The following is a 27,788-nucleotide window of genomic DNA, read 5'->3' as shown; positions in this document are numbered from 1 at the left end:
GAGGCCCCTCGGGGCCAGACATGAGTAGTGCATCCAGGCCGGGGCAGCTTCTCGAAGCAAACACCCAGCCAGGGGATAGGGAGCACATCACGAAGCATTATACTCAGAAAAATCCTCAACCTGAATGGAGGACCCGCGAGTCCTGAGGTTGCAGCGTTATACTGGGGACCTGATGTGCTAAGGAGGCTCTCGCAGAAGCCCAGTGACTTGGCTGCGTGGCCCAGTAAGCATGAAGCCGAAGATGTAGGGCTATCATCCAGCCAACAGCGAGAGGTTCTGACTTCAGCAGGGGTGGTGCTCGCAGAGGTCCTAACCCTAAAAACAAAGTCAGAAAAACAGTGAAAGGTCCACGTAGCGCTGCGGAGAAAAGCTAGTTAGTGAATTACATAGAACTAGCAATAGAGTAGATTAAATGGATCATACTCACCAACCACGGCTCCTGCGCATGGCTCAAGCTCACAGATATAATCTGAAGGCGAAGTCCGAAGAGCGCTTGGGTCCGGATCCTCAGTAGGTAGTTCTATGAGACATAGAAACTAACCAAAACAGCATGAGAGACTGCAATGCAAAGCGCAGGAGGCTCCTACCTAACCTCGGTCAGGTGGTGGCTTTAGGAGAATTAAAGGAAGGAAGATGAGAGCAGATGTTTCAGGTTTACTCTGGTCCGGATTAAGGCGTTGGAATGCCTAATGTTCTGGAAAGTGATTTTGAGTCTCTCTGTGATGGTACCACGAGGCGTTGCTGACTAGCGGATCTCAGACTTCTGGAGGGGATGTAGATTCGTAGTAGTGAGTGGAAGTAGGCGGGTGCTGAGCCTGTGGCTGTTCTATATGCAAGCATCAATGTCTTGAACTTGATTCGAGCCGCAACCGGTAGCCAGTGCAAGGAGATCCTCGTCCGGATCACCTCCCTCAAGCCTCACCTCCAGCCCCAGAGAGCATGATTTTCTACCACACCCAAATGTGGGTACAGGAGCACCAGCTCAATTCAGGGCCAAGCATCAAGGAGGCTTGCAAGCCAACACTTGAGCACAGAGAGAGTCATAAAACCCTGAATGAAAGTAAAGGTTTCAGAAATGGGCTCCCAGAGTGCAGTATAATGTGGATATCTGATAAGGACATCATCTGTCCAACAACTGCAGACAGATATCCACATTATACAAGGAAATTACTGATAGGGAAAAATTTTCCCGTCAGGTCCTTTCCATGTTCTGCCCATCAACCGCGAATCGCGGGCAATGGGCAGACAATTCTCACCGCAACCACAACGTGCAGCATGCATTCAGCTCCCGCTGGAGCTAAACACGCTCCGCCCACGCACTAGATTAACTGCGTCGCTATTCCCGCCAGAGGCGAACACACTCATGCAAACGCTATCTACAAACTCAGGTAAATGGTGAAGTACACACCTCCCCCTCAGTAGTCCCGCGAATGCATCACGATGAGCACAAGCCGTCTCCTTGTGAGTCGAGCACGTTCAATTCATGCTTATCCCTCACAAGAAATAAGCAATGAATGCAGAGCGCATTCAACTCCCTCGAGAGCTGAACGCGCTTGCTCTTCACCACACACACAACACGCGAGCCGTGTGAAACTGCGGGTATCAGAGCAAAGCCTCTGGCGAGAGAACATGCACTCCTAGTCGTGCTTAGCTTATTGCTAACATAAACAAACGGTCAGTGAAGACAAGAAGAGGATGACGTGTTCTTCCGGTGCCCTTTTATACTGTGGTCGTGCCGGTAGTGGCGTCATAGGCTGTCGCCGGCCAATGTTATTGTCATGTTTAGATGTATGCTTCAGACACCGGTCACGCCGAAGGTGTTCCCCATAGAGACCTCTAGAGGACACAGTTCGAAGTTCCCTCGGAAGGGAACTCTTGCTACTTTATACTTCAATACAAAACAATGCTGAACTTTGACAAAAAAAGATATTTTTAAATGCTATAATAGTGATTTTATAATGTCTAGATATAAATCCATTAGCAAAACATGTGAAATAACTATATTACAGAGTGGGAATGGTAAATGAGACAATAAATGATCCTCTGCTTCCATCTAGTGGTCATAGTGGGAATCATGACATTTATTTTAATTAGGGCTGGGGAAATAAATTGATGCATCGTCAATCGAGAAATGAGGTGCGATCCATTCGACCATAAGTGGACTGCGAAGTGGACTTCACAGGGTATTCCGCCATCTTAAGTGAGATTCCATTCCGAAGAGAGTGAACATGTTCAGTTCGAAGGGCACTGCAAACGGCATAGGGAATAAGGGAACATCGATACATCACTTCACAGGAAGTGGAGAGGGAAAATCACCCAACTGTCATTGCGCACCATGTCACCAGTTAGAACTAATGATGGCAGAGCCGTTGAAAGAGTGTTTTAAAGGTTCTGCAATGGAAGGGTTGCCATAAATGTGGTTATTATTATACAAATAAGAGCATTTATGAATTGTTATGGTGATGAATGTTACATTTGCATATTGTATTTGTATGAATAGGTGAAACTAAGTAAAACCGACGAGAAACAGCTGAGGCTCTGTCATTTTTTTATTTTACTTTATTTACCTCAGGAGAGTTAATGACGCTGCGTGTGGGAAAGAAAACGCACGAGATGAAACCACTACAATTTGTAACAGTCTAAACATATACATTTTGACTATATTTATTAGATACATAATTTTATATGTATTTTATGTGTTTAAATTTGAAAGTAAAATAAATTACAATATTTATTTATGTTATATCATAATCTGCATGACCTTGTCATTGATTTTCTTTGATGACATTGCAGGGCGTTCCAAATGAGCGATTATTGTCAGCGAAGTCCACTTCAACGGATATCCCGTGCTTAGGGAGTAGGGAGCAGTGAACACTGCGTAGGGACCCTGTCAATCAAGGGAAGACACCTATGATGATTCAACATCGATTCTGAGATTTTCCGAATGCATCGCAATTTTTCTCGAGTCGATTCTGAGCTTAGTTTTGAACAGCAGATGGCGCTGCATGCTTTAGAAACAGCTGTACTCTTGCTTGTTTCCAAAAATCCAAGTTTCCGTACACACTTGAACCTAAAATAATCATTCATAAGATTCGAAAAGGTTGAAGCAAATTACAAGGGTGTTCACAGTGAGCTGTGTTTACATTAATCTCGTGTCATAAAAGCATTCTGAGCCGAGATGAAATTACAGACTCAGCCTAAGGTTGTGGCTAGAAGGGATACAGCTCTGACCGGAAACTAACAATGAAATTTTATTTTCTACCTATTAGATTGTGTTTTATTGACGTCTACACCTACCCAAACCCTAAATCTACCCCTTACAATAATGAAAAAATAGTAAATTAAAGTGGAAAAGACAAGTCCAAAAACGCTTATAATAGCTGGATCTGGCAACACGGAGGCTGCGCCCGCGCCCTCACTCACAACTCTCTCAAGCCTCGTTCACTCCGCCAGCGTCTCGCAGCGATCATTTTCATAACAGGGACACTAAACAAACAAAAATTTACCGAGGTCTGGACCTCGGTGGCCTCATAGCTGGTTACGGGCCTGGCCTCGATGCATCTTCTTGGTCTATTACTTCCTCTTTGTGGTTAGGTATCAATGTGTGCTCGGCAAGACCGTTTTGTGCTTGAGTGCCACCAAGTCGTGTTTTACTGTAACTTCAGCAGCTTCACGCATGTGAACAAAAGCGCCAATCTCATTGGTCGGCCAGTTTTTAACGCGGCGCGTCAAACCAAAAAAAACAAGCCCGAGGCGTTTTTAAAAAAAGGACGCCTCGCGTTTTGCGCGTCGGTGTGCACACTCACATTGGCGACCTTTGTTTAGTCACGAGGCGTTAAACGTCGACGATAATCGCGCACGATATTCGTCCCGGTGTGAACAAGCCTTTAACCTCTTTGGCCGAACGCACAAGCGCTCTTCATGAGCATTTGAGTGTGCAGATAAAAACTAGAGTAGAGCGCCATCTGCTGTTAAAATCTAAGCTCAGAATCAATTCCAGAGAGAATCGCGATGCATTCGGAAATCTCAGAATCGATCCACGAATCGATTCTACATCGATTTATCATCGCAGCCCAAATTTTAATAGTATTTGTTTTTCTACCAGGTGAAATCTTGGCAGAAATCTTCAACTTGACAAATTTTCCATGAATTATCTCTATAAGTAAAAATGAAAAAATGAAGGTGTACTTTAAAGTAAATTTTACTTACGGTGTTCTCATTATAAAATATATAAAAATGTGCAAAAATATGAATACATTTGAGGCAAATTAGTAATATATAGGCTATATATATTCAAACTACCAAACTATATTAAATGTGTTTGAAAAAAAAAAAGAATTAAAAAAAAAATGTGTTCTACCGTCTGGGGTCCGCCATCAGGAGTTAAAGGGGATGTTATGTGATACACTTTTCTTTTTTTACTTTACTTTTAAATGGGGGAAGAGGGTTCAAACCTGTCACTTTTTTCACTCCTGATGAGTTTGTATCCTTCCATGCACAAGCTAGTTAATGGGCTTTTGGTCATTGACTTGCAGAACGTTTTCTGCGTGAGTTAGTGTTAGTGGCTACTAGAATACTAGAATACAGGGGGTCGCCAACACTGATCTTGCATACCCTTCGGCAAATGTGCAGCTGCATTTTGGGGGAGTGTGTGTGTGAGTGTTTGAGTGTGTGTGTGTGTGTGTGTGTATGTGTGTGTGTGTGTGTACTTGTTTATGCTACATTGTGGGGACCAAATGTCCCCACAAGGACAGTAAAACCTGAAATTTTTGCGGCCCCCACAATGGACCATAGTAAATGATTACAATTTTACACAATAGTAAATTATGTTTATCTGAAAGTGTAACAATGCAAACAGGTTTTCTGTAAGGTGTAGGTTTAGGGTTAGGGGATAGAAAATATTGTTTGGTCAGTATACAAGTAATAGAAGTCTATGAAAAGTCCCCACAATTCAAAGAAACAAACATGAGTGTGTGTGTGTGTGTGTGTGTGTGTGTGTGTGTGTGTGTGTGTGATATTTTCTTGCCATTCTCTCATGCATATCTTTCACAGAAACATAAGCTCTTCTCTTTTTTTTTAAAGTTGCAAAGATTTTATAAACCATAATGGCGTTTCATATATTTTTTATGGAGTCTTATGGACATACATTATAACATTACTTTAAAATTAATTTAGGTTTTCTGTCCAGTCTCTGACCTTTAGGCTTGAAAACTACTCAAGTACAGGAAACAAAGGTTTTAAATAAGATTTTTCTACACCTTTATAATAATGTGTACTGACCAGTTGTTTGATAAAAGCAAAAACATCAATAATAGCAACATGCATTTTTGTTGATCTTACCATGAAAATAGTAATTATTACTGAGATAGCAAAATAATAAATTACATAATAACATGAATAAGTCAATTATGTGAATAAGCACATAAAACAATAATATAATGAAGATTAAATAAATAAATAAATAAAAAGATTTGCCTTCACACTTGCAGATTTAGTGTGTAAGCAGCTGTATTTTGGAGTCTTGTTTGTAGGATCACGGGCATCTGATGTTTCTGTCGAAGCGCTCATAGACGGTCAAGAGAGTGTGTTTTGACAGTCCTTAAACTTTATCTCATAAAACTCTTTTATTTATGTCTCACTGTTTTTTTTTAGACAATTGTTTAAACATTTTACTTTAGCACTTTGTGCTATTGTTATTGCCTTCTTAAGACAAAGTTGTTTTATTCCTTCATTTGTAAGTTTATTTTGATAAAACTCTGCTAAAATAAAGCAATTTAAATGCAAATCTGACAAATCTATCGACTGAAATGGACCTCTCTGTTAGTAGTAGTGAATCTTGGTGACTTTATATGACCTCCATATGACAGCTGGACAAGTAAAGTCTGTCTGTTTTTGTGTGTGTGTGTGTGTGTGTGTGTGTGTGTGTGTGTGTGTGTGTGTGTGTGTGAGTGTGTAGGTTTGTCTACTTGTGCAGGCCAAAATGTTTTAAAAATGTTGTCAATGAATAAAGTTTAACATGTGGTACAGACTTGTGAGCCAGACCTCACTAGTTCAGAAGACTCATAAATCAGCAGAATCATGTGTAACAATGTGCCGGTTCTGTGAGGGTTTGTTTAGGGATCAGGTTTGGATAAAGTATCATTAACTGGAAATAGAAACAATGAACGTGTATGTGATGTTCTTACTAATATACAGTAGCTCATACAGTCCCTGTGTGTTTCAGGATGCCAGGCCAGTAGAAATGTGAGCTTTACCTAAGATTTTGTTGACAGATATTGTAACTACCCCCCGACCTCTATTTATGGAAATTTTCTTCTAAAACAGATCCAGACTGGTGTATCAATATATTTTAATAATAATAAAACAAAATCAGGAATTATATGTAGTGGATTTATCAGAAGAATTTGAGAACACAACAATCTTAGAGCTGAAGGAGAAATTCGGATCTGAGGTTCCCAGAGTTCCTGCTGGTTAAATATTTATTTACTCTCTAAAGAAAAAAACAAACAAAAAAACTTAAATGGCAAGTTAAACCACAGAGTAATTGTCTTGCAATCTGTTCGTAAATATGAATTTGTCAAGACACCTTTATTTTTATAGCTCCTTATACAGGTACATCTCAAAAAATTAGAATATCATGAAAAAGGTCAATATTTTTTAAATGTCAAGAAATAAAGGCTTGAAATATTTCACTCTATGTGTAACGAATCTATATAATATATGGGTTTCATTTTCTGAAATGAGTGACACAAAATATTGACCTTTTTCATGATATTCTAATTTTTTGAGATGTACCTGTACAATATGCAATTGTGTCAAAGCAGCTTTACAATCAGGCAAATAGTCTATTCAATTTTCACATATAGTGTTACGTTCATAACACTGAAACAAGTTCAATTATATGTTAAGCAGTTCTACGAAAACAACCATGTTGTTTTCCAGGTCGAGTCATTGCAATGTTGATTCAGATCAGTTCAGTTCAGAGTCAATGTTGAAGTAAATGATTCAATATCATATATATCATATATCATATCATATTCAGACGGGATTAGTTTTACAGAGGTACAGTAGATGGAGTAATGTAATTTTACCACAGGACATCTGTAATATTAATGGCCAATTCGCACGGGATTAGAAATTTCAGTAAAACTATCAGAGGTGGGAGGGGTAACTTGATTTATGCACTGCCGTCATGTATATAATATCATTTAGGTCCAGTCGAACGATTTATTAATTCAATTAATTACATTCTGATCACTGGATTCTGTTGGTAATAGGCACTTACCTAATGCAAACATAAGTTCCATGCCTCTGACAAGTGCTTTCGACCTTCTTTCTGATGGTATGCGTCATCGTATGTGGAAAACACTTGAGGTTTGCCACTGACTTGTCCCACCGCTTAGAACGCAACTGAATGCTTCTTCAAGCACCTCCATATTTGAAAAACCATGGAAAATGACAGGAAATGATGGAATATTTACTAATATATTTACAGCTGGTCAATTCACATGGGATTAGTATCACCTGAGGTACTTTTTCCGGACCTTTTTACAGAAGGTAAAAGTCACCATAATCTTTACTGACATTGTCCGTAATGATTACTGAGATGGCACATTCGGATGGGACTAAAATTACTGAGAAGCTCTGGTAATAATTACTTTACCCCACCTCTCTATGTAAAACTAATCCCATCCGAATAGGGTTTAAGCAAACCAAAGGCGACAATGGCAAGGAACCCAAACTCCATCAGGTGACAAAATGGAGAAAAAAACCTTGGGAGAAATCAGGCTCAGTCAGTGGACCAGTTCTCCTCTGGCCAAGCAAATAAACAAGGTAGAGCTGCTGTTTATCCTGTAGTGGACGACTGGTTTATCAGTGGGCTTGAGCACAATGAGAGTCCTTCTTGATAGAGCTCCAGGTCCCAGCTGGTCCTGGTATGACGTGCTCAATCTGGCCATAGGGATCTGGTCGAGAGATCGTCTCAACACCGAGGTCTTCGCTGAGGGTCTGTCCCGAGGTCTCGTCTCATCAATGTCCTTGCTGACCATTAAGGGCTGTGTTGTGGTCACTCACGGGAGCAGGTTATGGATATGGACCGGATTTATTTCACTATGTTATCCTCGAAATAAGGGAGAGACAGGCAGACTAACAGAGCGAAGATGCCATTCTTCTTAAAATGTAACAAGTACATCGGGTGTTATTGGGAAGTGTTCCCAGTTGCCCTGATTAATGCAGCCTAACAATCCCTTATGGGGATTTGCATTAGCGTTAGTGTGTTACATGTATGCTAAGGAAAAGAGATGGGTCTTTAATCTAGATTCAAGCTGACAGAGTCTGCCTCCCGAACAACGCTAGGAAGACTGTTCCAGAGTTTGGGTGCTAAATAAGATAAGCATCTACTGCCCGCAGTTGATTTAGATATTCTAGGTATTGTCAACTGGCCAGAATTTTGAGAACGTAATGAACGTGAAGGGCGGGAATGTGAAAGGAGCTCACTCAGATATTGTGGAGCTAAACCGTTCAGGGCTTTATAAGTAGGCCTAATCAACAGGATTTTAAAGTTTATACGGTGTTTAATAGGGAGCCAATGCAGTGCTGACAGTACCGGACTAATGTGGTCAAAATTTTGGTTCTAGTAAGCACTCATTTTGGACCAACTGGAGTTTGTTTATTAAGCCTGCAGGACAAACACCCAGTAACTCATTAAAATAGTCTAGCCTTGAGGTCATGAACACATGAATTAACTTTTCTGCATTAGACATTGACAGCATATGTCGTTCGTAATTTACATATATTTTTAAGGTGGAAAAATGCAGATTTACAAATGCTAGAAATATGACCTTCGAATGACAGATTGCTGTCAAATAACACACCCAAGTTCTTGACTGACGACGAGGATGTAACAGAACATCCCATCAAGAGTTATGCAGTATTCTAAGTATTTACGTGAGGAGGTTCTGAATTTAGTAATAAGAAATTGCTAGTTATCCAATTTTTAATGCCTACTATGCATTCTGTGAGTTTCGCAAATTGGTATGTTTCGTCAGGTCTTCAGGAAATGTAGAGCTGGGTATCATCAGCGTAGCTATGGAAACTAACTCAAGTTCATTAACTTAATGAAAAGCAGTGGTCCTAGTACTGAGCTCTTAGTGAAGAGCAGTGGTCCTAGTACTGAGCCTTGCAGAACTCCACATTGAACTTGATATGACACCTCTTCATTTACTGCTACAAAACTGATAGCGGTCAGATAAGTACGATTTGAACCATGCCAATGCAGTCCCAGTAATGCCAACGTAATTTCTGAGCCTATCCACGAGAATGTTATGGTCAATAGTATCAAATGCAGCACTAAGGTTGAGTAAAACTAATATAGAAATGCAACCACGGATGATAACAACAAGTCATTAGTAACTCTGATGAGTGCAGTTTCAGTGCTGTGAAATGGTCTAAACCCTTACTGTAACTCCTCACAGATACCATTTCTGTCCAGGAATGAATGTAATTAAAGATACCCCTTTTTCTAGTATATTTGATAGAAAGGGCAGATTTGAAATTGGTCTGTAATTAATTAATTCTCTAGGATCAAGTTGTGTTTTTTTAATAAGAGGCTTAATAATTTATGTAATACTCTTAAAAGAATATTTGAGCATGTGTTGACATGAATTTGAGTTGTCATTAATCAAAACTTGATTCTGATGAGTTTTGATTATTTCAGCATTCAGAGGTCAAATACTTCTGAATAAGGACTGTATAACTGACATACTGCTGTTACTAATTATTATATCATTCTTTCGCTTCATACTAACACAGGTAAGAACAGGTATTTGGCACCACCTTGTGTCTCAAATGACAGTTACAGATCACAGAAAATGCCTTTAGGACTTTTAATAGACATAATCACAAAACAAAGTACCTGTTATTCATCCACCACAACTTGTATTTTATCTAATCCTAAACTTGTATTGTCCCTTTTTTTATCAAAATAAAAAAAAAAAACCTTAAGAAAAACAATGTCCCCGGGGTATCAGTATTAGTATATTGGTATAATACGGACTTATATTTCCTTATGTAAACACAGATGACAGTCAGTGTATTTGCCACAATCAGGTGTCTGGTTATTTGATGTAACACACAAATATACAGTATATATGTGACATATTTCATCTTATGTGGTCACAATACTGACTTTTGATATAATAAAAATGACTACTCCTTTACATGAATACATATCACTCCAAACTACATCCTTTTACAGCAGTGTAATTGATAATAATTCTACATACGCATCAGCAGATAATGGGACTTCCCTTATAAACACTTAATCATTATATAGTTTGATTAATACGATGTCTATTAAATATGTCAGTACATGCATGAAAATAAATGACATCAATATTCATACTGAAAATTTTCTTCAAAGCAAATACAGTACGCAGACCAGTCCTTCTTAATCCTGGCAACAGCACGGCATTTACTGTATATATGTTTGTGACGCACCTGCTTCAAATCATCAGCTGTTGAGCAGAGAGATTTACAAATACATTCACAGTCATTTACTGGAAGCCTTCGAGCCTGGTTAAATTCTGCTTATATGGCATGTATCACCCTAAATGATGATATTCTGCTCTGTGTCAATTTACTGATTCAGTCAATCCCTGCGGAAAACAAAATGCAGAAAAGCTGGATGAACAACGAGGAAACAAATAACAAAAACAATGTTTGTTTGTTCATTTTGGGAAAACTCTCTGAACTCTAAATCCAAATTATAGAATAAAACACAAGTACCTCTTACTTTTTACAGGCTTTGGTAAAAATAGTATAGGCTTTTATCACTAGCAGTTGTAATAACGATTCATTATTCATGCAGCAAAAAGTCACTTGATACTCACCGCTTTTTGTATAAGAGTAGATAGGCAGAGCTGCGAATAAAGATGCACTTTATAATGCATTCAAGTAGCAATGTACAAAATCACACTCACAAATACAGTAGTTTGTATAGCAATGTCTGGTACCTGTGTGAATAGTATGAATCAGAAGATGAAGAAGAAACAAACTCTGCAATCCTCCGCAATACATCGGTCCTTTCTGAAAACATCTTGTCAGGAATCTTTGAAAAAAAGTTTTAAAGAAACATAAAATGTGAGACACAATATGACATATTACGCACACTTATTATATTTTCACTAGTGCATGTACAGTCATGTACAGTCAAATTTATACATATATGACTACTGTTCATTAATTAATTACACGGAGGATCTGCAAACTTTAAGCCTGAACAATTGAAGTTCTAGCAAATCTTTCAGGACATGAAGACATATCTGTTAATCCATTTCAAACCATGTTTGTCACAATATTTGCATGTGTATATATAAGTGGAAAAATGTGCTGTTGCTGCCAGATCTTGATTACCGCAATCACATTGTATTTGATTCAAAACTAACTTGAACAGTATATTTTCATGCTTTTTTTAAGCAAAGCAAATGTTTAAGTCCACTACAATCTTTTCTTCATACAAGTATGTAGAAGGTACTCATTATTGTCACAGTTATGAACCTTTGTGTTTTCATTTAGTTCCTGTTCTCCAGCCCACATTCTGTTCATGTTCTCATTAGTTTCCTTAGTTGTTAATCATCTGCACCTGTCCTGAGCTCATTAGCCTTCATTTGGTTTGTTCCATTGTCGGCTATTGTTTGTGTTACCCCTGTATTTGATATGTTCTTCTTCTTTGGATTACTATTAAAAAATATTGTTGTTTGGGGCATTAGACAACTCTTCCTAAAGCTGTTTGAATACCAGACAAAACTGATATTTTCTGACAGGATCTGGGGCTGGATCTGATTTTTCTGACACAGAGACTTGATTTGATCTAACAGTATATACAATATATGTGTAAGCATGTGGGAAGACGTTGGGGAAAGTTACTTTTAAAAGCAATGCATTACAATATTGCGTTACTCCCTAAAAAAAGTGACTAATTGCATACTTGAGTTACTTGTTATGGAAGTTAAGTTACTTTTTTTTCATCTGGGCTGGGCTTGCTTGTTTATTTTTAATAAAAAAGTATTTTTGGCAAATGTAAAAGCCCTGCCATTCTGTATTGCATAAAGAATAGGGCAGAAGAGAAGTAAGTTCAACACTCTTTGAGCAATAAAAAAAAGAAAGAAACTAAAGTCATATTTGCTTATTATTATGGTTGAACTGAATCATCGAAAGTCAGCAGCAAGACATTGGTTAATAAAATAGGACTACATGGATATTTAACAAATAAAATGTATATGTAGGCCTGTATGTACGTACCTGAAATACATGGCTGTCATCACATCGATACCAGTTCTGATTGTCAGATCTGATGTTAGTATTATAGTGTCCATCTTTCAATGTTCCATAAAGGTTTATTATGGCATAAAGCTCATATTTTTGGAAGTAAACCTGTCAGGAATAGGAGGGACATGTTCATCATGTCGATTATACATCATCAAATGGATCTGATAGTCATAGAGAGAGTGTGCTTGTCTATATGCAAAACATCAAAAGTATTCTGGACATGCAAACGTATGGGTCAACCAATATATTGACAAAGCCATTTTTCATCATCCTGCTTAAATATACATTTTTTCCAATAATGTCCTGTTCAGTCAATTGTTTTGTTGGCAATGAGAAGCCTTGTGGATCATAGATGGATACATTCTAATTATAAAAAGGAAACCACTAAGATTTGACTTGAATGCATACCATCAATTTTCTGCAAATATACAGGCACTGGTCATTAAAAAGGTCATTTTAAATCCCATACTGGTCGAACACTACTTATGTTACAGACACTGTATTAATTACCTCCGTTTGTGCAGGAATTCTTACTTGACCGTTGTTGTCATGTCGGAAGGTCCTCAATTGTAGAATGAGTATTTGTGGAAAGTCAACATGACTTTTCTGAGGGAAAAACAAATGCATAATTTGTCCACACTATATTTACATAATTTAAAATGTAAATAGAATAGCATGAGTGTGTTGCCTTTAATTACAAGATATGTGTGAAGAAATAATGATATTAAATAATCAAAGGCTATTCTAAACTCACTGATTTAAGTCAACAATGAAAGACTTAAGTCAGCAGAAATTAAAGGGGATGCATTTGTATGAAGTACATATTCCAGTTGTAAAGTTAACAAGCCTAAGTTATCTACAGTTCCACAGTAAATCTTAGCTGAACTGAACAGGCATAAACATATCAGACTTGAAAAGATACTTGCGGTTGCCACTGCTGATTTATTTGAACACTGACTACAGCTCAAAGAAGCTTGATGCATTTGATCAATGTGTTCCTTCAAAGCAAAGCCCTAAATGACCAAAAGAATGGCAAATACAAATAAATGTCAGTTAACAAACAAGCTGAGACAGAGTCTAAAAGGCTTGGTCTAAAGATGATCTGAGTCCATTTAAAAAAATCAGTTCCCATAGACTTCCACTATACCAGAGGAATATTAAAGGGTTAGTTCACCTAAAAATGAAAATTAGCCTGTGTTTTACTCACCCTCAAAGCATCCTAGGTGTATGACTTTCTTCTTTCAGACGAATCTAATCGGAGTTATATTAAAAATTGTCCTGGTCCCTCCAAGCCTTTCAATGTGGGTAAGCGGGTGTTGGTTGTCAACAGTTCAGAAGACGTGAAATAAAGTGCATGCATCTGTAATAAAACATCCCTCACCCCCGGGGGGGGGGGGGGGGGGGGGGATAAAGGTCTCCTGTAGCAAATCCATGCGTTTTTGTAAGAAAAATATCCATGTTTCAAAAATAATAAACACTTTTCTATCACTTCTGCCATCTGTCGTACACGGAAGCCGTTCCGGCAGATGACGTAAGACGTAGGCGTTGCGTGATTAGTGACGAGCGTGGAGAGAGAACAAAACAAAACGCCAGTCATGAATTAAAAGCACAAACTGAGGATTTGTAAAGAAAAATGTCAGAGGATTTCAATATAAGCCAAGAGGAGACTGGTTTTCCTTTGCTAAATTAAGGAAACTTTGTTTCCTTTGCTCCTGCATTTCTCAGAGGCGCGCGCACGACACATACGTCTTGCGTCATCCGCCGGCTTCTGCGCACCACAGTCAGCGGAAGTGAGAGAAAAGTGTGTATTACGTTTGAAATATGGATATTTATCTTACAAAAATGCATGGATTCGCTACAGGGGGCCTTTATTCCCCCCCCCGGAGCCATGTGAGGGATGTTTTATTACGGATGCACGCACTTTATTTCACATCTTCTGAACTGTTGACAACAAACACCCGCTTACCCACATTGAAAGGCGTGGAGGGACCATGACAATTTTTAATATAACTCCGATTGGATTTGTCTGAAAGAAGAAAGTCATACACCTAGGATGCTTTGAGGGTGAGTAAAACACAGGCTAGTTTTCATTTTTGGGTGAACTAACCCTTTAAGAAACTAATTCAGAATTATTCAGAGCTGAACAGCAATGCACTTACCACATTTCTTGATTTACATAGAGAGATGCTCATTGTGAAGAAATCTAGCCGTTCTGATATTATTTGCTTGCACGAATCACATCTACTGGTTTTCTCCACAGTGCCCTTAAAAATCTACAGTGTCAAGACAAGACTTTATTAATGATCTTTGGAAACGGATGATTTAATTGCCAAGTAAATTGGTTTTGCAGCCATATTAAATAACACCAAAATGTGACCATTATATGCATCTTACTGTTCTTCATATTAGACCGTTGCTTTGCATTTAAACCCCTTAACTGTCACTGTTTTCATCATTCGAAAGCTTAAAAATTCAAAATTCATCCTGCGAAACCGTTTTTAAATCAGACATTGCATTACCATGGAAACAGTACTTTAAATCAGAATAAGCTAGCTCCTCCCCCTAGTGGATGCTGTCAAGTTTCATATTACAAAAGTTACTATTTTACAATCAAATCTTTTTTTTTTAATCTTGACAAAACGCATATCGTTGGAAAGTTCTGACAGTCAAGGTTCCATATTTGGTGACTGTTTTGTGATAGAAGTGATATTGTGACAGAAATTGATTTGTGATAGAAAACTGCATCAATTTGTTACCCGGTGGTCATTTTTGGTACAGCACCCAAAACAAAATCTCAATTTTTGTAACAACTTCAAATTTGGAACATAACTTGGTTAGACGTATGGCTTTGAGTTTATAGCAATTTTAGAGTGCAAAATATTTTATAAAATGAAAAAAATATATATATTTAGTAGAGTACATTTTCTTTACTGTAAACTTTTATACTTTTTTTTTAAATGCTTTCACTTCAGCAATAATCTGCTGAGAGTCTTCTTTAAAAAGAGACCAACCAGAGGTCAGTATTCCAAAGCACTCAGGAATTACAACCATTCAAGTGCATTTGATTTACCTTAGAAGATTTGGGAGTCCTGATCAGAATCAATTCTAGACATTTTGCTGCATCTTCTTCTTTATAGACTGATTTTTTATGGGAAAGAAGCATATAAACAACGACATATAACAGCAAAACAGTATTTTTTTTGTCTGCTGGATTATACAAAAAAAACATTTTTCAGAGACCAACCATCTGTGATGCCGAGGCTCTTTGAGATTGCGGCTGTTGAAACTGGATGAGACTCTTTGTCTAATTTATCAAACAGAGACTTCAGCTCTTCGGTGAAATCACCATCAGGCGAATCATCTCTTCTCTCCAGCCTAAACACGTCAAATGATTATTATGCTAAAGATTATTTGACAAACAAACAGAAGCAGCGGGAGTGATTTCTTTACCTCACAACGCCTTCTCTGTATTCCTGGGTCATGTAGAGTGTTTGCAGAACTGCGTTCAAGTAGCTGGTTGCTCCCTGATTCATCAAGCCACAGTATGCTTAAATGAGAAACGTATTATTAGTACAGTATACGTCTCTAAAATCTATGATTTTAGATATTTATCATCTAAAGCCACAGTAACATGAACTATTAAAGTAAGTATAATAATAACTTGTAAAAAAAATGACCTAATAAGACCATTAGAAGATCATTCCAATACATATTACGCATTATAAATAACCCATTTAATTTAGTAAGAACCAAACAAACAATTGTGTAGATAACTGGAAAAGTGATAAAACAACTGAAAAAAAAATGACTCACCCATAACTGATCGGTTTCTTCTCTGAAAGAAAAATGTGATACTAATTAACAACATGCTGCAAATGATAACAAAGATGAGAAGTAATCTACTTATTCTCATAAAGCGGCATATTTATGTTTGATTGATTGAAAAAAAAATGAGCATCATTTTCTTCAGTTGATATTTGATAAATGATGATCATACCTCTGTGGTAACTTCAATGACGTCACTGTCTGTGGTGTAGTTGAGTTTCCCCAGCGCTGCACATTTGATCTCGTATTCAGTTCCTGATCTCAGATCAGTCAGAGTAACTACGTCTTGATCCTTCATCACAGGTTCAGATGTCCAGACTGAGTCCTGCTTCGGTTTATACAGTAACTTGATCTCAACTGTATCAGGACACAATGGAGGAACCTTTACAACTACGGTGTTTTCTTTGACCTCTTCGATGACTGGACAGGCTGGCGGAGATGGAGGAATAAAGCAAACAGCTTCATCACATTCACTTTCATACAGCAGAATGCAGGAACCTGGATTATTCTTCATTTCTCTTGAGGACACGATAAACATGTTTGATGTACTGTCATTCAAATCGATCAAGTTCTTAAACATCTTCAGGTTGCTCCTCATGGTCTTTTGGATCTCAGGACTGAGCCAAGACTTTTGCTTTCGTTCAGGGCTGCTATCATTATTTCCTCCTTTTGCTGAAGGACTCAAACAGGCCTTTTGTTGAAGAAGCAGCATGTCTGACCAGTTCAATGATGTGAACATGAAACAGACCAGATTTCCAACTTCCAGATCCATCAAAATCAGGTCTATGTTGACTTCTACTTGCGCACCAGCATCTTTCAGCTGTCTGAGGACTGATTTAACGATCTCAGACTCTCTTTCTCTCTCTTTCAGCCATTCTGCAAGGTCAGATCTTCTGAAAGGAGATTCCTCATGTTCTTGTAGAAGTTCATTCAGTGCTGTTTCCTTCATCACGTCTCCACGGATGTTTGGCAGCAGAGAGCCGAGTCTCTTCGTGAGCTTCAGTTTGTACTTATAGCAGTTTTGCTTCATTTGCAGAATTGTATCGTGAAATGCGGTAAAAGACGAAGCAGGTGAGTCTTTCAGAAGATCACGGCATCTCATCTCAGCTGTGTTTAAACTCTCAACCACTGATTCAGTTTCTAGGATTAGATCCATGCTGATGTCCTTCTGAAGTTTTGAAGCTCTTGAGTGAAGTTTGTCCAGAGGATAAAGCCAAACTCTCAGAGGAACCGCAAGCTCTTTCTTTTCTCCCAGAAGTTTTGGAAGATCCGTGAAAACCTTCAGAGCATCTTCAAAATTCGTCGGGTTAGACGGTAACTGGAAATCGCCATAAAACGTGCATGTGAATTTCTGGACTGCATTCTTCTGAGCGTCATTCATCTTCAGACTGATCTTCACATCTACTGAAATGAATTTGAGCTTGTCAAGGGCCGCATTTACTTCTCCTTCTACTGTATTTTTATTCTCATCTGATGAAACTTCTCTGTCAAACACAAAGCAGGCATCTGCTCCATACAGCACCGCTGTCACCACGTGTGTCGCTGTGTCATTATCAAACACGAGCTGATGAATGATATTTTCAGGTGCCAAGTGACTCATGGTCAGTTCTTCAAACCTGCAGGTTGAGTGATAATGCAGCGTCAGTCTCTGCTGTCTGAAAGACTTCTTGGTGTCGTTGAGATATTTGGCTGCTCCTGTCACACTGACCAGTCCACCTAAAAGACTGAGTTTCAGAGAGCCGTCGATGTTCAGTAAGCTTGATTTGTCCTCAATGGAGTCTGAAGCTGTTACTTTGAAATCGGTGTTAATTTGGGGACGAGTTCGTAAACTCTGCTGGAGCTTCTCTGGATCCCACAGTGTGATTCCTGCAAAAATAAAAGGGGAAGAATTGCGATTGATTCCACTTTAGGTCCATTCACACACACAGCGATTTAGTGATGAAGTGACATTAGCATTGGTGACTGTTGATGGTGTGATGAGGTCACCAATAGTGCAATGAAGTTAAGACAAGTTTTCATTTAAATGCCAATGAGCAGCAATGTGACAGAAACCAATAGCAGTAAAGAAACTAAGGCACGCATGATCCATATACTTTATGCCACATGTGTAACAGTATACAGTCGTGGCCAAAAGTGATGTCCGGCCCTTTATTCAAACATACTGATGTTCCCTATCTGTCACTCACTTGACGTTATGTCGATGTAGTGACCAGAAGAATACAAAGTTCAGTAAACTATAAAACTGTTTGCACTACAAACCAGTATGTTTATGATTACGATAATAAATGTAAAATATATGATATGAAATAGTAGTTTGCAACATCAAGCATTATAACAGATGTTTCAGCTAAAATAACTGAACGCAAAGTCTAAAGCATTACATTAAGTTAATAAGTTACAAATGGCCGTGACTCTCTTACGTTAAAAATATGGTGGATAATGGCAGGTTTTTAGAGGAAACAAAAGCAAACAATTATGCATTCCACTTGTGTCAGATAATTCGGTCAACTTGGGTAATTTTTCCGATTCTGGAAGCTTTGCATCTTTTCAACTTTCACACTTTGGGGTAATTCAACAAATCTGAGTCGGATGAAATTTTGTATTACGGTATGGTACCTGGTATGAGAGCATCTTTCCTGCAGTCATACAGCATCCCCAGCTGGAAGGGTCTCCCTAGAGCTGCTGTCTCAATCACATCCACTCCTACTGTAGCCATACTGAACACACCACAAGAACAAGCAGATTTGGGAAAACAAACAAAACACTGATTTTTCCGTCTGTCAAAAGCCTGACTGCTGATATGAATCCTGTTCTAAAACACATTTTATTGTTATTATTAACAAGTCAGATCTTTTATTTAAATTGTATTATTTGTCGTACCTTCAAACTTGAGTTACCTGTGGCGTGTAGAATGAGAGAAGCGTTTGCCTTTCAAACCAGAAACCTGTAAGATTAGAAACAGACTTTTAACAGAATGTAAGACACGTCTACTTCTTTTGAAATATGATTCGGCTTGTGATATTATATCACAGGTTTGCATTAGAGCAATGATCAATAGCTAAGCTGCTAAACGATCGAATCTCATTACCGTGTGTGAAGCCGCATCAGGATTGATTCACACCGCTGGAAATGTTGAGTTCATTTATAAACCTCTGCAGGACAAACACACACTTGAGTTTAATGACATTCTACATAATCAACAGCAAAATAAATGATGTTGTCTCCTCGAGCTGTTTCCGTGAGTTTTCTCCGCCTCGTCTCCGTTTTACTTTCACTTTCACTTTCTCGTTGGTGTGTGTTTAAAGTGCCCCTATTATGGATTTTTGAAAATTACCTTTCATGGACTGTGTAACACAGCTCTAAGTGAATGAAAACATCCTGCAAAGTTTTAAATCTGAAAGTGCACCGTGTATAAAGTTATTAGGCTTGTTTGAGATGTGCCTCGCCTGAAATGTAGGCGAGAGTAGGCGGCACTCTTGGGGCAGTGAGGGGAGTGAAATAAGCGCAGTCAAGACGGACAGTTCTGACCTCTTTAGAGAACATTAGCCAAAGTTAGGAGAACATTCTCTGTTAGCTGGGGCGCCATGTCAAAACCATCTAAACTTTTACAAGCAGCGCAGCTCATCAATGTCAGTTTCACAGCAAACTTTTTCAAACTATTCCAGAGCGCTGTATCTCGTGTTATTAGACGCAAAGACGCTTTCTGTGTGAACCGCCTCTTATTGTAGTTCAGATCAAAATGTTGTGAGAGGTTCACGCTAGGTTCATTGTAAGAGATTGGTGTGCACAACACCGTTTCAGGTGACCCGTGTTCGAGTCCTAGCTCATGGTTTGTTCACTTCAACTGTTCACCTCTCTCATTCCGTAGCCTATAAATTCTTGTCTTCTTTTAAGTATTACTATTTTAATCAAATATATAAGCCAAACATTAATTTTAAAAGGACTATCTAGTAATATTTTTTTCCTAAACTGTTCCTCAGTATAATTCTAAGGACATTTAGGCTATCGAAAATGAATAACATCCAATCAATGGTCCATGAACATTATTGTCACAATGATTATAAAAACATATAGCAAATATTCATAGCGTCATAATGATGTTCTTAGAACATTGTTTAAAGAATGTTTCTCAACATTAGAACATATATTTAATATTAATAGTGTTATAAGAACGTTCCATAAACATTATTTTAAGAATGTTTTATTTAACATTCACATAACCTTTAAAAAAACCCTTTATGAATGTTCTCCCTTAGCTGGGAACATACCACGCAGAACACTAAAGGACTTTCTGAGAAAAATGTTTAAAGAACCTGTCCTCCCAAGATTCTTAGAATGTTTTCTCTTAACATTATGCGAACGTAGCCTAAATCAACCATTAATACCGTTATAAACATTATTTTAAGAATGTTCTGTCATAACCTTTAAATTCCTTTGAAAAAAACGTTAATGAAAGTCGTGGGAACGTTCCCTGTTAGCTGAGGAAGACCTGAACACCTGATAAACAAACACAGAAACCCTCCTGCTTCTTCGCATCTGAACCACAAGATTTAAAGAAACATGTCACATACTTCAACAGAACATCTTGCTTTTTTAAAGTATACGTTGCCACACATAATTATGTTTACAATGTGTAAATGTTTATTTCTTCATTCAACAGAGTTATGATGGGTATTAAACAGAAAAATGATCAAAAACATAAGTCAATGAGCTATCGATGGATCTGAGAACAGCTGCGCTGGAAACCCTGCCAATTCCAGCTCTATCTGTCGAGACATTCCTTCATGCTGGACCAAAAGAAATCTGTGTGTCTCCAACTAGATAAGCAGAGGATTTCATGTCCTCGTAGTTTGTCAGCAGTACAAAGCTAGACCAACCAATCAGGAAAAGTGTTCGTTACGTGAAAATGTTCCTTCTTTGGTATTTACTGGTTTCTGTGCCATAACCAGTTTATTTGATACATGGCATTAATATTAGCACATACTAATATATGCATTACTGTGCATTTCACTTACAAAAATGAATCTACTAATTATGCACCGAAATTAATGTCTTACTGAAACATCGAAAGCAAAATTAGTTTTCCATTTAGCCCAAAATGGCAAAGATAAGTTTAATACTCAATCAAATTTATTTACTAACACTCAAATAAAAAACTGTTGTATATAAACATTTTAATTGAACAGTTATTTAAGGCATGTTTCATATCAACCTTTTAGTAATACATTTAGTTTGTAGTCATTGTTAAAGAATAAACATTTTAATGGTGTCAGTAATAAGAAAGTACAAATATAATGAACATGTAATACAGTGCATTTATTTAGCACAATGATCCTCTCAAGAGTTAATTTTTCTAGCTACCTAACAAACAAATTATGGACATTGAATGTGTTTCCTGATGTAACATTACATGACATGCTGTTTACAAGCTGCTTTATTGATTTTCTATGCAGTTGAAATGCTGACTGAGTGATTACATGAGACGTGATTCAGTTCAGTGAGTTGTATGGTTTCTTCTGATGTTCATTCATGTTTATTTGGTGCTATAGCAAGTAGTAAAGAGAAAGAGACGATTGGTTCACGTGTCATTTGAAATGAAGTGCTACGGCGATCTGTCAAAACACATTAACAAGCAGCAAAACCGCATTTATCATTTAAATTTCATTATAAAATTGACAGAGTTTGAAAGTTGAGACTGTTTCATATCAAAAGTAACAATTAAAGCATAAAGCTTACTGCAATTCCGTCAGTGAAGCACTAATTCAACGTCAATGATTTCGGCCCTCCAAAACCGTTTCAGCCAAAACCGAAAATTCATTTTTAGCTGAGTATTTTCGGTTGCCTGAATTTCGGTGCATCACTGCAGTCTACACATTCGAAATACATGAAAGCGTTTCCTAATTGTGGAATCAGTTTTTGTTTTAACTGCAAGTATATCCTAATACATGTTACAACAACAGCACAATAAAGACAGCTCTTGTACTACAGTGTCAATTGCCTGTTAATAATCCAAACTGAACATTCATTTGCGCTTAAACAGTTCCACACAAAAATGCACACAGAGATGACACACAAAGATAAATAAGCTCTGATCTGAATGGGCTGGGAATACTGAATGCCTGAGGTCAGCGTTGATGTGGAGTTGAAGCAGCAGGTGATGCTGATATTCAATCATGAGGTGAGTCTCTGTACACGGCAGGTGAATGTCAGTCTGAATCGACCAATGAGGCCACGGGATTCATTGCACATGATCTATCTGGTTTGTCCGGGTCCATCTTTGTCCCTGGCATACCTGGCACAGCTGGCGCAGCAGAAACTGGAGTAATACTGGCTGGAGCACAGACGTGCGTACACAATCAGCTTACAGTTCGCCAGTTCAGGCTGATCCACGCAGTCCGGCGACAACCCCTGACTCCCACTGAAATCTGCAGATGCAGTCAGACACATTCAAATACATTCACAAGCGCATGTCATCACATTATCATGGTATCAACTAATTTGGTGTGCTGTCCAGAGTCAGAAATTAACAAAAGGCTAAGGGCAAAAAATGCATTGCAGTCTATTGCAGCTGTGGAGATTAAAGTGAAATGTAAAAATGAATGAAAAGTGTCGATTCACAGCATTATATTTAGATCTGCTCACGTTGCATCACATTTTGTACACCTTTTTTTTTTTTTGCAATGTTGAGCATTATAACCAATCACATGTTTCTGTTGAGTTTATGAACGCAATGGCCAATCAGAAGCATTGAGGTTAGTCACCGAAACATGTTTAGTGTGCGTCACTGACTGAATTCACTGAAAACAGAGATTATAACAGGAGATTTGGCAAGAGCGCAGAACTCACGAAGCCCTTCAGTGATGAGGAACATTCTTTACTTGCTTTCTGTATATCATTTATTCCCAAAAATGTTTTGTTTTTGATGCTCTTAAAATAACCAATGTGAAGTCTTGGTTTTATTAAACTTAGCTTGTTTTGTGTAGCCAGAACATGCCATGCTATCCCCCCAAAAAACATTTTAATTACAATATCAAGAGCAATAATCAACCATATTGATTTTTCTTATAATATTGCAGCCTTAATTGAAATACTTTATGTATGCATACTGTTTACAAGATGCATTTGTTGCGCAAGTACATGTATGCCAGTAAATAAACATACATGGCTTCTGTTCCACCTTATTGATAACACTCTATAGTATTCAGATCAATTTTAATTAATTAAAATATGACAAAAAAAAGACAACAGAGATACAATTAAAAAGGTAAGTATAAAAATTGCTCTTACAAATGTTAAAAAAGCTAATTATTGACAAATATTGCTGCTTAAAAATGAAAATTCTGTCATCCTTTATTCACCGTCATGTTGTTCCAAACTTGTACGAGTTTCTGTCTTTTGCGGAACACAAAATAAGATATTTTGAAGAATGATGGTAACTAAACAGTCGATTGTAGCCACTGACTTTCATAATATATATATATATTTTTTACTGTGGAAGTCAATGGCTACCGTCAGCCCTTTGGTTACACAAGCTCTTCAAATTATCTTCGTTTGTGTTTAACAGAAGAAAGAAACTTATATAGATTTTTCATAGTATGGAAAAAAATACTATGGAAGTCGATGGCTACCGTCAACTGTTTGGTTGCCAACATTTCTTTTAAAATATCTTCTTTTGTGTTCAACAGAAGAAAGAAACTTATACAAGTTTGGAAGTTTTTCATTTTTGTGTGGACTGTTTCTTTAATGCAGTTTTTGCCCTCTCGTTCTCACTCCACTGACCTTGTTGAGGGGATTTGGCCAGTCGCACTTCAGCCGCTGCGCTGACCGAGTATGTCCCAGTGTAGGCATTGCAGGTATACGTCCCCTCATCCACTGACTGGACATTATTTAGTATTAGTGTCCCGTCTGCTGACACATGCACATGATGTCCGTCCGGTCGCACTGGCACACCATTCCTGTCCAGAGAGACAGGCAAAGCCAGATCAGATGATCCATGAATGCTTCCTTCGCACTCAATACAAACTATAAGCTATAAAACGAGTTCTCTGAACTGACCGTGACCAGCCAACGTTCACATTTTCTCCGGTCACTACACAGGGCAGTTGAGCAGTGCTGCCCTGCGGCACATCGACATCCGTGGGGGCTTTAGTGATCCTGAGGTCGCCTGGAGAAACGGGAGAATATTACAAGCATACTGCAGAGACCGAAAACTCAGAGGATGTTGCATTTGATTCAAATACTGGAAAAAGAGACACACCAACAACCCTGAGCTGGATTTGGCGTTCTTCAGACTTTTGGGCGTCCGTGACGGTGCAGGTATAAAGCCCTGAATCATCTGACGTCAGCTGGTTAATCAGCAGTGTGCCATCAGAGTGTTGAGAATGCCTGCATTAGGAGACATTTAACATCTCAACAGACGGCATAGAAAAGCAAATGACAAAAAAGGCAATCCCAGAATGCACCGCAATGAAAACAAGAGATGGCAGATGAGGCAAGAAAAATGCACAAATGTATTTCATTCAGTAGCACAAATTGTCAGGGTTATTATTGTTAACTAAAATTAACACCATAACAAAGCATTTTCATTACTTGAATTAGAGTTATATTAAAATAATTAACAAAAACTATATCAATATCAGTGAGACTGAAACTGTTTTTTTGTTTTTTCAATCTTATGTTTGCATATTCTGTGTATTTTTAAGGCTAATTTATAAAATAACATCACAAATCAACTGTGAATTGAGGCAAGACACACCAGGTGAATAGAGTAAAAAATTAAATAACTAATAGATGTCACCATACTTACCCAGCTCATTGATTACATTAAGAATTACATTACGGAATTGTTGTTTAAATATGCAAATGATGTTTTATGTAATTAAATATGCACTCATTTGCATACATTTATAGAACAGAAATCTAAACATTGAATGAAGCCAGGTTTAAATGTCTCGTTTTATTTTGTTGACATATTAGAGTTAAAGGTTTTTACAGAGGGGATTTCTATTTTTATCACTCCATAAATCAGAAAATATTGTCAACAGACAGAATAAAAAAAATAAATTTTCGCCATGTTTTTAGGAGTAAATGTTCTATGAATCAGTGTGAATGACATATGAGCAAATCCCTCTGTAAAACCCTTCAGAATCTAGATAGGAATAAAACTGTGAAGTTTGGTGTTTGTAAGTGCTGCTGAAGTGGAGGTTTCTGGCTCAGTGCAGGAGAAAAAAAACAAAAAGTTAGTTTTGGGAAAACAGCCTTTTGTCACGATGCACACACACGAGGAACGAGGAGACGCTGGAGAATACTTTACCAAGACTTTATTTTCAGGAACCAAGGGAGACGAACTCAGGAAGACGTTTAACAGTGGACCGAGAACTTGGGACTGGGAACACTTTTTAAACACACGAGGAGGGGATGACGAGACACCTGGGAGCAATGAACTTAACCAATCAGGGGAGGAACAGGAAACTAACCAAATAAGGGCATGGGAAGGCACATGGGGAGCAGGACACACACAAAACATGGAACAGAGTCTGACACCTTTCAAGATATGTACTGTAATTGAAATCTACAGACAAACAGATAAAACACTTAAAAGTGTATTCTGGATGTTTTCTTTCCACTAGTCTGGAGAAAAAAAATTATAAAAAAATACTTAGCTTAAAAAGCCTGAAATCTCATAATTGACAGATGCTTGAAAAAACAAACAAACAGTATTTTTAGTGTCTTGATTGAGTCTCCTTTGCTATTTGTATGGCACACAGAGTTGCTGCTTATCTAGTGCATTCCAAATCAATCACACTTTTAGGGTTCCACTGTGCATAGGATGCAGCTCTAGAAGGGAGCCTATGTAGACAGCATAGAGCAAGTCAGCTCACTAGGATTTGAAAGAGAGTCACAGAAACGCATGCAGATGAAGGCACCTGAGCGAGTTGAGCGGCTCTCCAGCTCTGCTCCAGTGAACGGTCACCGCATGCATGGAAGAGACTGGCAGCACCGCGCACCGCAGTTTGGCCGTCTGACCTGCTCGAGCCTCGACCAGAGACGAATAGTCAATGTTGAACCTGACAAACGCGAAGGCCACGGTGAGTAATGAGTGAGAACATATGCTGCATAATTACACCAACATTTAATGATGGATGTCTTGTACCTGGAAGATGAATGTGATGTGTATGACTGGGAAGAATCTGTCTCTGATATTCCTCCACCGTTCTGAGATGCTCCTGTATTTGAAAGAAAATGTGTTTTGCTCATGTAAATAATCATGTAAATCATGTTAACCCTAGATGTCATCAATAGTGATAAGTATAATTGAATAGCAAGTAAATAAAGAGACTGGATAGCGCTAACCTGAGACAGACAGGTAAATGTAGCGGTGATCTCTGTCACGGTCTCTTGTGGCCACACACAGAAACCAGCCAGAATCCTGCAATGTTATAGGACCAGCCAACAGAGAGCCGTCCGACTGCTGCTGATGCCTGAGTGATCAATTACTCATCAACAAATCTAACAAAGACTCGTTAAAGGCATAGTTCAGCCAAAAGTGCACTTACTAAGTATGTTTACACACACAAGGTACAACAGCTATAATCAAGCTACAACAGGGTTTTTGTGCAGTCGAGCTTCGTCTCTCTCAAAGTATACATCACAATGTATAACTGAATAATTTTGAAAGATAAAATATGTATTTCAGTGTGCGCATTCAATGTCAAAGACAATTGTAGTCCAATTAACATATGCTAGGCAAAGTCAAGCTACAATCACATTAATTGGAAATCACAAAAAGAAAAAGAGTCCAACAGAATCATTAAAAACAGAATGACATTTAAAAAATATTAATTATGGATGAGATTAAGAGCTGGACTAAAGCAACGTGTCATTACAAACTTGTATGACATCACTTTTTTTTTTTTTTGGAACACAAAATGAGTAAGTTCACACAATTTTTTTTTTTTTCATTAAAACAAAACTATACCATCATAAAGCAGACAATTACATAATGTAATTGTTTTCCCAATATATTTTTATTTTAATTATTTTTGCAATATACAGCGGGTAAAATAAGTATTGAACACATCATTTTTCTCAGCCGCTCAACTTCTTTATTTACTTGCTATTCAATTATACTTATCACTATTGATGACATTTAGGGTTAACGTGATTTACATGACTTGTTTATTTACAGTAAATAAGTTTTAAAGGTGCTGTTGACATGAAATTTTCACCAGATGTCGGTAACAACCCAAGTAATCCATACATACAAAAAAACTAAACAAATAAGTTCAGAAATTAAGTTCTGTGTAATAAAATGGAATGACACAGGGAAAAAGTACTGAACTACTGAAATGTATTTATTACTTTGTACAAAAGCCTTTGTTGGTAATGACAGCTTCAAGACGCCTCCTGTAGGAGAAACTAGTCGCATGCATTGCTCAGGTGTGATTTTGGCTCATTCTTCCACAGAGTCTTCAAATCTTGAAGGTTCTGTGGGCCTCTTCTATAAAATCTGATCTTTAGTTCTTATTTTCTATTGGATTCAAGTCAGGTGTTTGGCTGGCCATTCTAGCAGCTTTAGTTTCTTTCTCTGAAACCAATCGAGAGTTTCCTTGGCTGTGTTTGGGATCATCGTCTTG

General features: G+C 38.0%; 2 protein-coding genes across 4 annotated transcripts in view; both read right to left on the bottom strand.

Moving 5' to 3' along the window:
- Positions 1-9,919: 9,919 nt before the first annotated feature.
- On the bottom strand, positions 9,920-19,409 carry LOC107684241 (verrucotoxin subunit beta-like). Of its 2 annotated transcripts, none has more exons than XM_016480454.1 (15): positions 19,241-19,409; positions 19,033-19,096; positions 18,769-18,869; positions 16,325-18,018; positions 16,141-16,162; positions 15,778-15,874; positions 15,572-15,702; positions 15,398-15,465; positions 14,487-14,600; positions 13,254-13,340; positions 12,838-12,933; positions 12,301-12,432; positions 11,013-11,107; positions 10,890-10,919; positions 9,920-10,655 (listed from the first exon to the last, which is right to left on the bottom strand). In XM_016480454.1, the coding sequence occupies exons 3-15, from the start codon at positions 18,866-18,868 to the stop codon at positions 10,649-10,651; spliced, it is 2,673 nt and encodes an 890-aa protein (XP_016335940.1). In that variant the 5' UTR covers position 18,869; positions 19,033-19,096; positions 19,241-19,409; the 3' UTR covers positions 9,920-10,648. The 2 variants fall into 2 exon arrangements, with proteins under 2 accessions (XP_016335940.1, XP_016335941.1); XM_016480455.1 differs by having other exon boundaries at positions 19,050-19,096.
- A 2,176-nt stretch (positions 19,410-21,585) lies between these two features.
- paplna (papilin a, proteoglycan-like sulfated glycoprotein) overlaps positions 21,586-27,788 on the bottom strand; it is a 44,978-nt gene continuing 38,775 nt past the window's right edge. For both annotated transcript variants that reach the window (XM_016480452.1, XM_016480453.1), the window contains 7 exons: positions 26,506-26,633; positions 26,306-26,378; positions 26,079-26,219; positions 24,410-24,537; positions 24,208-24,316; positions 23,932-24,107; positions 21,586-22,577 (listed from right to left, as the gene is read on the bottom strand). In XM_016480452.1, the coding sequence (XP_016335938.1) occupies positions 22,405-22,577; positions 23,932-24,107; positions 24,208-24,316; positions 24,410-24,537; positions 26,079-26,219; positions 26,306-26,378; positions 26,506-26,633 (928 nt within the window). In that variant the 3' untranslated portion in view covers positions 21,586-22,404. The remainder of the gene's footprint in view (positions 22,578-23,931; positions 24,108-24,207; positions 24,317-24,409; positions 24,538-26,078; positions 26,220-26,305; positions 26,379-26,505; positions 26,634-27,788) is intronic.

The sequence above is a fragment of the Sinocyclocheilus anshuiensis genome, unplaced genomic scaffold (genome assembly GCF_001515605.1).
Source record: "Sinocyclocheilus anshuiensis isolate Anshui unplaced genomic scaffold, SAMN03320099.WGS_v1.1 scaffold161, whole genome shotgun sequence".
In the NCBI taxonomy this organism is placed as follows: domain Eukaryota; kingdom Metazoa; phylum Chordata; class Actinopteri; order Cypriniformes; family Cyprinidae; genus Sinocyclocheilus; species Sinocyclocheilus anshuiensis.
The sequence above is the reverse complement of the archived record's forward strand: the minus strand, read 5'-3'. Positions and strand labels throughout refer to the sequence as shown.

Coding starts and splice junctions, on each gene's coding strand:
- LOC107684241 (XM_016480454.1), bottom strand. CDS start 18,868: ATGGCTACAGTAGGAGTGGATGTGATTGAGACAGCAGCTCTAGGGAGA. Junction 16,163..16,324: donor TCATTGAAGTTACCACAGAG/GTATGATCATCA, acceptor TTTTTCTTTCAG/AGAAGAAACCGATCAGTTAT. Junction 15,875..16,140: donor AAGAAACCGATCAGTTATGG/GTGAGTCATTTT, acceptor TTCTCATTTAAG/CATACTGTGGCTTGATGAAT.